Source organism: Toxorhynchites rutilus, chromosome 2, assembly GCF_029784135.1.
Source record: "Toxorhynchites rutilus septentrionalis strain SRP chromosome 2, ASM2978413v1, whole genome shotgun sequence".
Taxonomy (NCBI): Eukaryota; Metazoa; Arthropoda; class Insecta; order Diptera; family Culicidae; genus Toxorhynchites; species Toxorhynchites rutilus.
In genome coordinates, this window is record NC_073745.1 from 305,330,934 (window position 1) to 305,346,570 (window position 15,637).

The 15,637-nt window shown below is 43.3% G+C and overlaps 1 protein-coding gene across 8 annotated transcripts in view; it reads right to left on the reverse strand.

Moving 5' to 3' along the window:
- Nucleotides 1-15,637, reverse strand: part of LOC129771467 (obscurin) — a 214,180-nt gene that overhangs the window by 36,189 nt on the left and 162,354 nt on the right. For 3 of the 8 annotated variants that reach the window (XM_055775136.1, XM_055775132.1, XM_055775140.1), the window contains 8 exons: nt 9,335-13,007; nt 8,138-9,196; nt 7,605-7,739; nt 6,974-7,213; nt 6,773-6,914; nt 5,762-6,713; nt 4,791-5,706; nt 3,841-3,975 (listed from right to left, as the gene is read on the reverse strand). In XM_055775136.1, the coding sequence (XP_055631111.1) occupies nt 3,841-3,975; nt 4,791-5,706; nt 5,762-6,713; nt 6,773-6,914; nt 6,974-7,213; nt 7,605-7,739; nt 8,138-9,196; nt 9,335-13,007 (7,252 nt within the window). Of the gene's footprint in view, nt 1-3,840; nt 3,976-4,306; nt 4,535-4,790; nt 5,707-5,761; nt 6,714-6,772; nt 6,915-6,973; nt 7,214-7,604; nt 7,740-8,137; nt 9,197-9,334; nt 13,008-15,637 lie in introns of all 8 variants that reach the window. The other 5 variants (XM_055775134.1, XM_055775138.1, XM_055775137.1 and 2 more) reach the window with 5 other exon arrangements.

Genomic DNA, 15,637 nt, shown 5'->3' on the forward strand with positions numbered 1-15,637 from the left:
ATCGTGAAGTTTATTTCTTGAGCCATTCCGAAAACCATTTCAACAATAGCAACCAGTGCATCCTGACGGACGACGAAATATACGTCTAAAGGATTTAAGAACGCTTCCAGGGCCGCAACTCAACACGAAATCGGTGGAGAAGGAGGTGGACGATGCTGAATGCACAATCGCGCTGGAATAAAAATATTGAGAAGGTCCGAGTATGGCGAGCTATTTGTACTTGTGGTCTGCGGTCTCCTATTTTCTTCACAAAAGGTACAATCAATGCTCCAATTAGCAAATGCTTGAAGGAAAGATTGCTGCCCCTTTATAAAAAGCATCAGTCTTTCCCTCTCTTCTGGCCGGATTTAACATTCACACATTACGCTTAGCCAGTACTACAGTGGATCTCGGACAATAATATTCAATTCGTCGAGTAAAACATCAAACCACCAAACAAACACCAAATTATCCAGAGCTCCGACCAACTGATCGTTACTGGACAATTGTGAAAAGGATCTTCAAGAAGGAGGAAACAGTTTCCCAAAGCATGAAGGAATTCAAAAAAGTTGGACTGCAACATCCAGGAAATGCACGACAACTACTGCGCAGAATTCGATGAAAGGTGTTCCGTAAAAACTGCGTATGTTCTTTAGAGCATACTATTTGACTTATGTAAGCGACACTATTGTTTCACATAGTACTGATCTTCAATGAACCGAAAAGAAAAGTAATAATTATTAATCGCATTTTATTTCTTTTCACGAACAGATGTTGCTAAAGACTTTTCGATACAGTCCTTAAAGATAAAGAAAAATCCAACCAATGATTTTCCAACAGGAATGCTAGAATTTTGTATACTAATGGCACTGTACATCCTCTATGAAGGATTAGGAGAAAAGAGAGATATAAAGTAAAAGGGAGTCGATCTTTAGCCGCGGAGCAGGATGGTCGAGCGTCAGAGGTGTAAACAATCCATTCATTTTTACGGTGACGTTCGCGCATACCAAAAATTTCTTGCAAGGCCTGTTCATCACTGTGAACTCATCCAAGAAATTTTTAGTTGATGACAACGTCGTTTTCGTTGCCGTTTCTATTTACGCTTACGTTTCCGTTTCCGTTTCAATTTTCGTTTCGTTTTCCGTTTTCATTTCCGTTTCCGATTTCGTTTGTACGCTTTTACTTTCGCTCTAACCCGACTTTCGTCTCTATGATGGTAGAGTCAAATGAATTTCAAATACAAGTGTCGTGTGTCATATGACATTTTTTGACAATAATGTCGAATGAACTCATATTCAAGAACTTAAGAGACAAAAGATGTCTAATGTCGTAAAAATTATGTCAATGATCGTGTCTTTATACAAGCCCATCGAGAGCCCTCTGAGTGCGAAATGTAGATCATTTTTAATACATAATTTGAAAGAAAATGGGCCTGATCACGAACATCACTGTCACAAACGCTTTCACGTCACTTACACTTCACCTTATCTTTTTGTGTCTATCATCATTGTCACGTGTAAAAATAAACTCCGTGAATTGAAAGAGTTCATTCCCGTTTATAAGAGACATGTCAGCTGCATAGTTTTGGGCGTTTGAACGTTATGTCGTTTGCATAATTTCGGACGTTTGAACGTTATGTAGGTAAAATTAATAAATGTATGAAATAATATTCCATTCAATTGAATGTATGTTTTAGAATGACAAGTTTGCGATTATACCTCGATGATTCGGTATTTCAATGCCAACTATTCGGACTCATTCCATGAATCATTTACTTGGTGCGTTAGTTTGCTGAATCAAACGCTGGTTCAAAGATAAGGAGGAATACTTGGTTGCTCTTGAATAATGTAGTTATGAAAATATGGGAATGTAGTTTTATTTCTTCTTTCTATAAATTACTCTAGATATAAAGCATGACTATCATGAGTTTAATAATTGATATCTCGCATACTCTTGTACTCAGCTCTGTCGTACTCGTTTGAAGAGTGAGAAGAATTTAGTATAGGCCAACGTTAGAATCATTTTTAAAGAACCGTTTCTACAATTTTGATGAATAATAATATCTTCTATATCTAAGAATAAACTCGAATTTATCCATCTCATGATCAGTATAATCTGAGCTACTTCCATATGGGATTCTGAAGTTTAATCCTCTTATCCTTCCTATTCTCGTGTGATTTGATATACGGGACATGAGATTTGATATAATTATTTAAACAGAAACTGGTCAGTAGCGTCGGTCAGAAGCATAATTTTCATATGAAACATCTGATGAGTTTCAAGGAATATGCCAAAGCCTAAAATGATGCGATGATTCTTTTTTTCTTATTTGAAACTTAAATATTCTTTCAGTATGTCTTCAAAACAATATCGTTGAAAATGTCTATCACGTAAAAAGAAAAGATCAATGGCCTTATTCGATGTAACTATCGTCCTAATTCGGGTCTTGTCCACCAATTGCGAATGTTTGAATTACAAAAACCAGCTCTGCAATGTTGGAAAAACATTACAGTTGTTATTTTATATTCAAAATATCAACAAACCAATTCTATAAATAATCAATCATAATTATCGTTTTGGGCCAGTGGCCTCCATTGCCATTTTATGGGGTTGCAACTCTGTGTTAGTCTAATCCAAAAGGAACAAAAAAAAATCTATTCATTTAGGGCAATCGAAATTAGACCTTTCGCCATGTTTCAATCGGTCTACGGGAGCTACATTTTTAGTCCCATAGCGCATTTATCGAATCCAAATAAACAAATTTACGTTCTCTGGATACAACAGGATTTCGTTCTAAAAATACCACCAAGCGGGTAAATTGTTGTTTGTTTATCTTTTCTTTCTCTATAAGCAAGACAAGATTCAAAATGTTAGAAAAAAAAAGCTTAATTAATCCGAAATTAAACTTACTCCATTCAGCGTGACTAGCTTTCACCATCTAAAACACAAGTGATAAAAATACTTGTTTTTCCCCGTGACGTGACAGTATCGTGATATTCATAATAACACCGAGTTCATCAAAGTTGTCACGATGGATGAACTCTTCCGGATTCTACACACACGGTCGCAGCCGTAATAACGTTGTATACAATTCACTTCGTTTTCACCGTGAAGTGACGTTCGTGATCATGCCCAATGTCTTAGACTGTTCGGGCGACTCTACACACCGAGCGAGTGAATATTCCGCGAAGATCAGTTCACTTATGCAGGGGAGTTGCATGGCACGAAATGGGAGAAAAGTGGCACGTTAAGTGGCACGTTAAGTGGCACGTTAAGTGGCCCTTGAGTGTACGATTCACTCGTTTATTGCACATGACGAAACATTGTTAACCGCTCTAGCGGAAGCTGAATCCGTGATCAATTCACGCCCATTCACGTATCTTCCGTCAAATTCGGCTGAACGAGAAGCTCTAGCTCCTAATCATTTTATTTTATTGAGTTACGATGTAGTAGTTCAACCTCCGAGGAGAAACTATAAGGACCACAAAAGATAACTGGAACTTGGTACGATTGATTATGTTATGCTGTTTGATAAATTCATAAGTTATAATAAAAAAACTCATCATCCCATTCACTTAGAATTCTTAAAATATAAAGTATGAATGTTTATGAAGTTGAACCCGCTTTTATCGCATCTTGACTTAGGTTCAAATAAGAGTGTCATTCGTATTGTCCTGGAACATGTTCATTCGAAACATTTGATTTCTAAATTAGTAATTACTGGGGACAGTGGGATATCAATACTAGGGATCAAACGATTATGGGTATCGGTGGAAAAAAATATCGGTGCTCACAACAATGTTGGTTTGCTGGTAACGTGAGTAAAATGTGTGTGTTTTTAGCAGATTGGATGGAATTTACCTGATACGAAGGCGGCATGGCTCTCCTCGGTATGCACCGAGATCATAATGGTTTCTCCGTTCTGGCCAATCTTGGTGCACTCGGTTATCATGCGATGGGCTTCGGCATTCTCACCGGGGCTCGCTACAAGGGCCTCTGTAGCCGATGAGGAAACACCGAAACACAGCCCGGGCATGCGAGTGTTCGACGATTCAGGTGCAAGTGCACACGGACAACGGGGGTAAGTAGAACCGATCGATCACAAACAACGTGTAGACCCGTGTAGAGTATGTGTGTGCGTGAAACGTTACGTGTACATAGTGGGAATATATGTTTGTGAGAACGTGTATAAACAGGAATTAATTAAGAATGTTCTGAACATGGATTCTAAAAGGATTGAATAGAAATAATTATAAGGTTTTGTGCACTTCGTGATTCGGAAGAACGTTGGGGTCACACTGTGGGGATTCGGAAGGATTTGGTTTACCCTGGTTGTCGATAACTCGAAGATTGTGTTGTTCTGAAAGCTTACTGAAAGTTTCAGTGGAAGTGACTGTGGCGACTAAGGAGAATTCTAGAACCGGCAGTGGAATTTCTGATTCCTCTGGCTCCAGGAGCATAGTACCCTCGATTGTTGTTGGGTCATATACAAGGCTTGCCTCCTGTGATAACCTCTTGTCCGAGGTAACTTCCTCTGTTTGCTCTAAATACATAGCTGAGTAATAATAACATTAAGCGACTTATGCTAGTGGAACACAATACATACATGTACATATTATCACAGTATTCCAGAAATAAAAAAAATATAAAAACGAAATCCAACAATAAATAAAACATTCGAACGAAAACAGCGAAATGGTTATTGACAAAACACGATATTCGCTTGTCAATAGGGTAAACACTGGTTCGTAGCCGAACTCTAAATACTATAACCCCGGTGGGCAATTCACACAAATCGGGACAGGACTTACTTTGCACGATGACTCTTGATTTGCTGGTTGCCGTTCCCATCGAGTTAACTGCACGTACTTCGTAGTCTCCCGAATCGGCACCCCGAACCATCGTCAGCGACAGGGTGTAGTTCTCCACGCGTTGCGAGTCCCTCTTGATGGTCAAACGGGCATCGGTCTGCACCGGTTGGCCGTTCTTGTACCAGGTAATCTCAGGCTCGGGTTCGGCGTAGATTTGTACCTCGAGCGTCAGTGTGGTATTTTCGTCAACATCGGTATCGGCCAGCGCTTTGCGAACCTTGGGTGTGCATTGGATCGTGGTCTTGGCACTGCATTCATCCGAGCCAAACTCGTTGGTGAACTTAGCCTTGTACATGCCCTGGAGTTCGGCTTGGGCCTCTTTGATGATCAATTTGTAGTACAGACCTTCCTCCACCATCTTGAACTCGTTCCGCGATTCGGTAATCTCAACATCCCCAATATACCACTGAACCTTCGGCCGTGGATAACCATCGGCTTTCACGCTCAGCGTGACATTGGTGTCCCCTTCCTTGCAGGTAACGCCGTTCAACTGCTCGCGAACTTTAGATTTGGTCTTCACATTGACTTGGGAACGCTCCGTAACCGTGCCATAATCATTGATGATGTCAGCGGTGTACAAGGCCGTATCGTCACGGTTCGCCGCGTGAATCTTCAGCGTGAAGCGACCATCCTCCTCGGAAATGATGACGCGTTTGCCATCGGGGATAATCTCTTTGCCATCCTTGTACCAGCGAACAATCGGTGGTGGATTACTGTCGGCTTTAACGAACAGTTCGATGTCTTCCTTCTCGTTGACGATAGTCTCCGCTGCGAGTTTATGGGTTGCACGGGGTGGTGAGAAGATGCTGAACTCCCAGAACTCGGTAGCCTGGCTAATTTCGTTGGTAGCGATGATCTGTTCGACGGGAATGTGTGAAAGGAATAACTGAAAATCGATTGGATCAACTTACCGAGTAATTGCCGGCATCATCCATCTTGGTAGGACTGTACTTGATAATGTGGTAATTCTCCGCTGTGAGGAATTTGATGCGGTCGTCTTCCTTGATTTCCTTGCCGTTCTTGAAGAAGCGAACGGTAGCTTCCGGTACGGCGTTGACCTCGATCGACATCTTGAAGTTCTCACCAACCATGGCGGAGGTATCGTGTGGTTTGACAATTTTCGGTGGACACTTGACGATCAGGTTTATGAAGGAGGAATCTTCACCGAGTTCGTTCTGCGCAACGATCGAGTAGGCACCCGCGTCCGAAGGTTGTACATCCATGATGACCAGCGATACGGACTCTGCGTCCTCATAGAGAAACTTGAAGCGACCACCCGGTTCGATAATGGTGCCCTCGTGCCGCCAGACCAGCTCCGGCTTGGGATAGCCGCGGACTTTCATCTCGAGCAAAGCTTTGCCGCCAATTCGAGCCAGTGCATCTTTCGATTCAATGATCAGGTGCGGCTTGGATGGCTCTTGTTTTAGTTGGTTGACCTGTCCCTGAACCGTGAGTTCAGCGCTACACTGGATATTGCCGGAAGCGGTGGCGGCAACACAAGTGTAGAGTCCAGCATCCTCTGGTTTCACGTGCTGGAAGACAAGCGCCAACGAGTCAGAGTCATCCGCCATTAGCACCTTGAAGCGCTCCTCGGGATCGAAGGGTACACCGTTCTTTTTCCAGACGAATTTCGTATTGTCCTCGAGTGTGTCCAGCTCATTGAATAGCTCGCGCTGGTCTGTCACTAGCAACTGGGCTTCGGTTTTGGTACTACCGAACTTATTGTAGGCCGTGCACGAGTAAACACCACAGTCGCCTTTGTGTACCTCCGGGATAACCAACTCGTAGTACCCGCTGTCCTCACGCTCGCGAACGACCTTCATACGCTTGTCAGTGTCCGTAATTTCTCGATCGTTTTTGCAGCTGAAAGAAAGAACTTGAGCTAAGTTTGCGACAGCCTACAGCGGGTGAGGGGTACTTACAATCGAATCTTCGGGGTGGGATCACCTCTCGCCTTGACCATGAAGGTCAAATAGGTCTTCTCGACAACCTCGGTATCCTTTAGCTGTACGCTGAACACCGGTGCGTTAGATTCGGACATGGCTTTCCGTTGTTCCGGAGTCACTGTAATAGAAATAGGGTCGCATTTGTCGCTCCGACGGTTAGTTTCATATTCTACTCACGTTTCTCCACGATCAACTGTGCCGTACAGGCGGCATTCTCCGTACCGTTGATAGCCCGGGCCGTGTACGAACCGCTGTCCGACTCACGACAGTGTTGGATTTCTAGCGTGTACAACGAATCGTTGCCTTCGGTCATGATCACACGATCAGCGAATTTGTCATCGAGTGGCTTGTTGTTCTTGAGCCACTGAAGATCGACATGTTCCTCCAGTTGGCACACGAACTTGGCATTCTCGCCGGCTGGTTTTGGGTAGATAAGGAAATGAAACGATTAGCAATGGGTTTCCAAGAGCATCGTGAATGTGTTTAAGTGGTGTTAGAAGGTTTATCCTGCCATTGTGGGGTGTTTCTTCAGGGTATTGTCATGGGGGATTTGACTGAAGGTTTTTAGATGGTTTAGTTCGGGTAGATCTGTTTTGGGCAACATGTAAACCACAGAAGAAGTTGAAGCGTACTCTAAAAGCTTGTTCGATATCTCGTTTTATAACATGTATTTGAAGCGAACAGTGAGCGTCAAAAAGTCTACGTGAGATGAGTTTCCCGATACAAGATGGCTGTGGTGTCTGAGGATCCCCAGATCCTGTGTTGTTCACGAAGTGTACCTACGCTATAGCTTTGGATGACAACTTACGCTCGACGCTCAGGCCTTTGATCGCCTTCTTAAAGTGGGGCCTCACATTGGTTGGCACCCGAAGTTTCTGGGTGCGTGTAGCCGACATCTTCTCTTCGTGTTTGTACTCGAAATCTGCTAGCTCCTCGAGTTGTGCTGAACGTCCGGAAGGTCACGAGGGGTTAAGTTGATTTTGAAAGGATACAATTAGATAGCTTACAGACACAGTGAACAGGACAGAAACATATTATTTAGTTCAGTGATCGTTTGTTTCAACGGGATTCAGTGCATTGATAAATAAAACATTAGTTTAGAAATCACAGCATTAGGAATGATTTGTGGGACACCAACAGTAAAGGAAGTGAACTGCGAACACAACAGAACAATATGAACAATTACACCTGACCCAAGAGTAGGTCTCGCCGCATGCTATTAATAACCGCCGATATGCCGATTGGATTTGGTGAATGTTTGCCTACATCCGCAACGCTGTACGAAGTGCATGTTAACAGAGACAGACAACAGTGAGCGCGCCGTAGCACTTCGAACTATACCTTCTAAGGTGCGACTCTTTCGCGAAGATTGCCTAGAGCTGGTGTACCTAGAAGAGTATTGTTCATCCATCCTGTATGTCCTGTCAATCGATTCAACGTCAGGGTCGGCAGTACAAATTTTCTCGCCAGTTGCCGGATCTTCAACGGTGTACTGGTATTCGTATATTGGTTCCCTGGGTTTACGCTCTTCCTCCTCCGGGATTAGGATACTATCGAATTCACCCTGTTCTGCCTTCTGAACTGTGTCTTCGGCGTACCTAACGGTCTCCCCAGTCTTTCCGAATACGTGCTTGATGCCTTTCACCTTTCGATGGGCTGCAGCAGTGGAGAAATCAGGATCGGGATACTCCAGATGACCCTCGAAGAATAGTTGGGTTTTTCGTTCGAGTTCGTCTGTGTTCACCACCAACTTTCTGGTGATTTTTGGTGGAGGTGGTGGAGGAGGACGTTCCTTCTTGATGAAGACTTCAATGGTAGCCTGATATACTGGCGGTGGAGGTGGATCGAAGAACGTTGGCAGCTGTAGCGGTGGTGGTGTTTGGTTATCTCCGTTCTCTTCGTCTGAACCACGGTCTCCGTGACCTTCGCCTTGGTCGCCTCGATCACCAGCCGATCCTTCCTCTTCTCCTTGTTGATTCGAATCTCTTTGTCCTTCACTATCTGCAGGTAGTCTCTGCTGCTGCGATTCGGAATTATTGTCTGCCGCCTGGGTAATGGTCGGTAGTTTGGAGTTCTTCGGTTTATCCTCTGTTGCTCCTAATACAGATTTAACCGACTCTCTAGTGGCCTGAATCTGTTGAAGAAGTTCCGACGCGGTTTCCTTTGTCTGCTCGATTTCTCTTCTGCTTCTCTGCTCGAATTTTCGTCTGATATTCTCCTCTTCCGCCTGCTGGTTGCGCTTAGCCTTAGCTAGTGCCTTTCGTTCCTTGGCGTAGATTTCTTCAAGCTTAAGTTTAATCGCTTCCTCTCTAGATTTCTGCTCTACTAGAATCTCTAGAGAAGCTTCATGTTCGGTGACCGCTGCAGGGATATCGTAACCTTCTACAGTAGCGGTATCTGCTGTAACAACGTTCAAATTCAAAATGGATGAAAAAGCGGAATTGTGGGTATTTATGCGAATGAACTCACCAAACTCACCGTGGGCCATGGGCCGTAAACGAATGACGTGAACATTATTATCAATATGACTAAACTTACCTTTGTTTTTGCTTGCTTCGCTCTTTTTCACCGTTTCAACCTTCTTTGCTTCCTCTGGTTTCCTCTCGGGTTCCTTAGTTTTCGGCGAGTCGGGCTTCTTCTCGATGACCTGCGGCTTCGGAGGCTCTGCAGCCTTCCTAACAACCGGTTCTGGTTTCTCAGCCTTTTTCTTCAATGGTTTTTGGACTTGTGAAGCTTTGACTTCCACTGGTTTTAGTGCTTCTTCGATCACCGTTTTCTTTCCGGCTAGTTTAGAGAGTTCCGGAACCTTGGTTGTGGGTGTCTTTGGCGGCTCTGGAGACTTAATCGGATCAGCTGTCTTTTCCACTGATTTAGGACTTTCCGCTGGTTTCGACGGAGTGTTCTGTGGCTCGATCTTCTTCTCCTGAGGTTTCTTCTCAACCTTTGGTTCTACAGATTTTAGACTTAGAGGAACCTTCGACGGTGTCTTTGGAGATTCAGGGGGTTTCGGCTCTTCTGGTACCTTCTTGTCTATCGATTTTGGGGACGATGTCTTCGGAGAATCAACGCTTTTACTTATAGGTTTTGGACTGTCGGGAGCTTTTATCTCAATGGGCTTAGGACTTTCGGGAGCCTTAGATATCTTGAGGGGTTCACCCTTTTTCTCAAGTGTTTTTGGAGGTGCGGGAGTTTTTGGCTCAATGGGTTTAGAACTTGCGGGAACCTTAGGTGATTCGACCTTTTTCTCAAGTTTTGGGCTTTCCGCTGTTTTTGTTGGTGTCTTCGGGGGTTCGGGTGCTTTTGGTTCAATGGGCTTAGCTCTTTCCGGGGTATTGGGTACCTTGATGGGTTCAACCTTTGCTCCTGCTTTCGAAGAATCTACGCTTTTACCTATTAGTGTTGAACTCTCGGGAGTCTTAGGTTCTTCTGAAACTTTGATCGGGGCCTTGATAGGCTCGGCAACCTTGGGAGCGGCAGGTTTTTTTTCGATTGGTTTCGAAGTAGCTGTTTTCGCGGGTTCAAACGATTTCGGGCTTTCTGGAGCCTTCGACGGTGTCTTTGGTGATTCTGGGGCTTTCGACTCTTCCGATACTTTCTTGTCGACCAATTTAGGCGATTCTGGGATCCTTGACGGCGTCTTCGGAGAATCAAGGCCTTTACTTATGGGTTTTGGACTCTCGGAAGTCTTCGCTTCGATGGGCTTAGGACTTTCGGAAGCCTTGGATGTCTTAAGAGGTTCAACCTTTTTATCAAGTTTTGCGCTTTCCGGTGTTTTTGCTGGTGTCTCCGGAGATTCCGGTGGCTTCTTTTCAGCTGCTTTGGTAGACTCCACTGGTTTCGCGGGAATAGGAATTTGAAGTTTTGGTCGATCTTTCTTATCAACTTTTGCTGTGGGTTGTTCGGATTTCTTTTCGTCGGGCTTTACTGAAACATTTACCGGTTTAGCGGTCTCTTGCTTTTTAGTAGCTTCTGTTGCGGCTTCTTGCTCTTTTTGTAGAGATTGTCTCCGAGCAGCGTGTCTTGCCTCGATTTGGGCTAGTTTAGATTCCTGTGGCTGATCACTGGTTGATTTAACCTCAGCTACTTGAACGTCTTGAACTTGTTGTTCTTGTTGGTGTTGTTGTTGTTGTTGTTGCTGTTGCTGTTGCTGTTGCTGCTGTTTCTGCTTGAATGCTGCGTACTTGGATTCGATTTGTTGTAATTTAGAAGGTGACTCAGGAGTCTTGGGCTCGGCCTCAACAACTGGTGCTTTTAGTTCAGAGACTACCTCAGTGGTCTTTATTTGCGATTGTTTGTTCTTGCTGTACTTCGACTCAAGCTGCTCGAGCTTAGATAGCGGCTTCGGAGCTTCCTGCTTCTGTACTTCTGAAGTTTCTGTAACCTGAGTAGTGCTCTCTACCTTAAACGATGATTCAGCTGTCTTGGTTTCCTGCAGAAGTTGCTTCTGCTTAAGGGCAGCGAATTTCGACTCGGTTTTTTTCTCTTCAACAACTGTTTCGACTACTTCTTTAGTGTGGTCCTCAACCACTTGCTCCTGCTGTATTTGTTCTCGTCGCTTATACTTCGACTCAATCTGTTGAATCTTGGACAACGGTTCAGCTGGTTTAACTTCTTGCTGTTGAAGTTGTTGTTGCTGTTGCTGCTGCTGTTGTTGCAGTTGTTTTTGCTTAAGCGCAGCGAACTTGGATTCTACAATTTGGAATTTAGCGTCTAGTTCGTCCGATTTTTGTCCGAGCTGCTTTTGTTTGAGTGCTGCGTACTTCGACTCGATCTGTTTGATCTTAGAATCAGCGTCGACGGGTGAGTTCGGTGCGGGCTCCGGTTTCACACTGTTACTCGCCGATTCTGTTTTCGCTTCAGCGATCGATACCTGTTGCTGCTGTTGTTGTTGCTGTGTCTGCTTGGATGCAGCGTACTTAGCTTCAATTTGAGCGACCTTCGAGACTGACTCCTGCTTTTGTGCGGTGGCCGTCGATTGAGTATCAACAGTCGTCTGTTGCTCAAATTTGGAAGTGGATTGCTGCTGTACCGACGAAGATGTCTTGGATTGTTTCGAGGCAACCACTTGGATCTTGGATTGAGTTTCTTGCTGTTGCTCTTGCTGCCGTTTGACGGCAGTAGATTTCGATTCGGATACTTTGGATACCTTTGCTTCCTGAACTTGAACCTTAGCTTGCGCTTCTAGCTGGGTTTCTTGTTGCCGTTTTACCGCCGACGATTTCGATTCGTGGGTCTGAGTTTTCGATTGACTTACGGTCTTCTGCTCCTGAGTTTGAGTTTCGGATTGGGTTGTAACTTGGGTTTTTTGTTTGAACGAAGAACGTTGTTCTACCTGGATGGACGATGTCTTGCTTTCTTGTACTTGAACACTAGAAACTTTGCTCTGTGCAATCTGCTGAGCTTGTTGCAATTGAGCGAGCTCCTGCTTACTTGCGTTCAAATCAACCTTACGGCTCGATTTTTTCACCTCGAACGCTGCTAGACGCTCCTGGACGCTGGCAGACTTCTCTTGCTCTTCGTCTTCTTCTTCAGTTGTAGTCACTTCCTGATGTACAGTTTTTTGCACCAACTGGGCTTCTTCTTTGTGTGCCTTGTGCTTGTACACCACGTAGTTGTCGGCAATATCCGAGGGCTTTATGTTCTCGTCACTTTTGTGGGCTTCTACACGTTGCGGAAGCTTGATGATGCTTTCGTCGATGTTGGTTTGGGTCGGATCAATACGCAAGTCGTCGTTAGCGTGCTCTTGTAGTGCAACCGCGTTGTTGGCGTACTCTTCGATCTCGTAGATCCAGCGTTGCTTCGCTTCTTCGGAGTATGCGATCAGATGAACAGTGAATCCCTTTCTGCCTGCCTTCGGTTGGAGCTCGAAGGCGCGGGCGTCGATTTCTTTCACGTGTGTATCGGGTAGCTTAACAATATCCTTAACAATAAAGATCGATTTCTCCTCCGAGAGACGTTTCGCCTTGGTGATGAGGATGCGGGATTTGAACAGGAAGAGATAGCGCTCCTTGATTCGGTTGTCGATGTCCTTCACTCCGAAGTACTCGTGGGCGAGTACGCGGCCTAGCTTCTGAAGATTCCCACGGAAACCTTCGATACTCTCTAGGTATTTGTTGTTTGCTGCTCGACTGGGCACCGAGAGCATCAACTCTAGGGCTTTCTGGAGGTCGGTGACATTTTCGCCGAGAGCGGTGGAATACTTTAGGAGTTCCTGGTTTCGAGTAAAGAGGGTGGGAATAGAATGAGTGCACATTCGGCATACAATTTAATCAAACAAACTTTTGGAATATGATACGTTCTATACAAGTATTTTCGGACGAATACTGACCGTGATTCTTCAGAGCGCAACAAAAAAAAACACAACAAAAAAAATGTAAATCTGTCCCGAATGCAACGTTACGACGCAACACTGAATGAATTCTGATGCTGAATATGGAAAGCAATAGTTATTGCATGAGAGTTTTTTGAGTGGGTTGACTGATGGAACTATAGGAAAATGAGGCCAAATCAAGGCAGCTGCATCTTACATTAACGTGGTAATGTGAGTAGTGTGAAGCCTAAAATGAGAAACATGATCAATGGAAGATCGAATCATGTCATCTAACTTCATCGTCCAATGAGGTCAGATTATTTGTGAATCTCTAGTTTGAAGAGATAGCTTTGAGCATTTATAATCGTGTAATGTCGGATTTACAATCATTCACACTGAGCGCGATTTTTTTCTTCAATAACGATTTTTATTCGTCAACCAATTAGAGCAAAGCGCGAAATCATGATCATGACAGTGCGAAAAAAGATAGAACTCTCCGAGCTTTGGCTGCGAAAATCGCGTTACTTTGACAGGAGACACTACATACATCAGACAGTTGGAACAAGATATGCTAGATAAGTGGAACGATATATGAGGGGCTTAGAATGCAAGGGGTGTAAGTGACTTGATCGATTTCGATTTATCGACTTTCTCTTTTGATAACATAACTTAACTGCAAACACATTCCCAGCTTATTTGACAATGTAGACGATAGGTCAGAACCTCAATTATCGGTTTCTATAGCAAAATCAAATTGGAACGTTTTTATGCGCTGAGTTATTCACGGAAGAAAAAGTTGACGAAGAGAAATCGATCAAGTCACTTGCATTCTAAGCCCCTCATATATAATGTTTAGTTCTATACATAACAGTTCGACTGAAAAGTTCATAAGGTTGACGTCTAGATGGCGCAGCATTGAGAGTGAAGCAACTTTTGTTATTGTGAAAAAAAATTAAAAATCCGAATTTCGTATATTGGGCTTCGAATTGCTTCCGCATCCACTGTATTCTCAAGATCTGGCCCCAGCGATTATTTTCTGTTCGCAGACCTGAAGAGAATGCTCGCTGGCAAAAAATTTAAGACCGATGATGAAGGGATTACCGAAACTGAGACCTATTTTGAGGAAAAACCGAAAGAGTACTATAAAAATGGTATCGAAAAGTTGCAAGATCGCTATAATCGCTGTATCGCACTCGAAGGCAGTTATGTTGAATAATAAAATTGAATTTTGCAAAAAAAAAGTTTTACTGTGTTACCTTATAAACTTTTCAACCGAACTGTTAAGAAACAAGTGAGAGCTGCGTCGATCATCTATTGCAAGCGTATTGCTGCATAATCATAATTATTTTTACACATTTGATTAATATCCTATTGAATTTGTTAGTTTTTCAATTATCTGGAATTTTATACTTGCATTCACACTTCTAACGATATGATTTTGTTCCACCAATCTAGTACGGCCTTGTCCAGAACAAATAATAAACTATCATTGCCAGTATGATTAGAGGGATGCAGGTTTGACAGACAGATTATCGCGCGATATCGCGCACCATTGTAAATAGCTGTACTAAAAAACAGGAAGTGGGTTATATCTATGCTATAACCACAAGGGTGACGTAGGACTATCGTTGATTTAGAGATCATTTGTATGAAGTTGAATCTGAATTCATTCTGAATGAATGAATATTTGGAGAACTTCGAAAACGAGAGCGTTACGTTGGAGGCACAAGGTTTTATGCATCCAATATTGGATACGGAAATATCCTACTGATGGGGAAGAATAATCTTCAGAAGCTATCCTGTTGATTGCGATTGATTGAAAAATCACAAAACCTAATGTATTTGGTCACAGTGTTACATGGATAGAAAACATTAAAATAAACTCTTTCATATGAATGTAATTTTAAATTCCCAGAGGAACTGGCAGATTATTTTCAGTAACGATTAGATATTTCCACATTTTCCTCGATACTGGAAGCCCACCAGTGGTTAATGCTAACTCGATAACCATCTGTTAATAGCACTTGATTGAAACATATTTGGTCACAGTGTTACATGGATAGAAAACATTCAAATAAACTCTTTCACATGAATGTATTTCTAAATTCCTAGAGGAACTGGCAGATTATTTTCCGAATCTTTCTCGATCCAAACGGAAAGAATTCCGTGCGTGTATGTGTGTGTGTGTAGCGGCTGCTTCGAGATCTTCCCGGGGAACCGTTTGTAGCATCACTCTCCTCCTGATGGATTCCCTTCTGGCCTAAGGTGCACAAACAGGCTCTTGGTGACACCGTTCATCCACGCTTTCATGATAAATGAAGAGCTTCACCACAACAGCGACAACATGCTCCAATCGCTGTTCAATTAGAACTGAGTGGATTTCCGAGCGGCGCTCGCTTATATACCGATTGGTGATTTCAATAGCCTATTTTGACTATTGTTAAATTTAAGACTATTTAAGACTATTGAAACAAGTTTTTGGATCAGAAAGTAACAAGTATAGAACGCGTAGACATTTTATCTTTCGAATG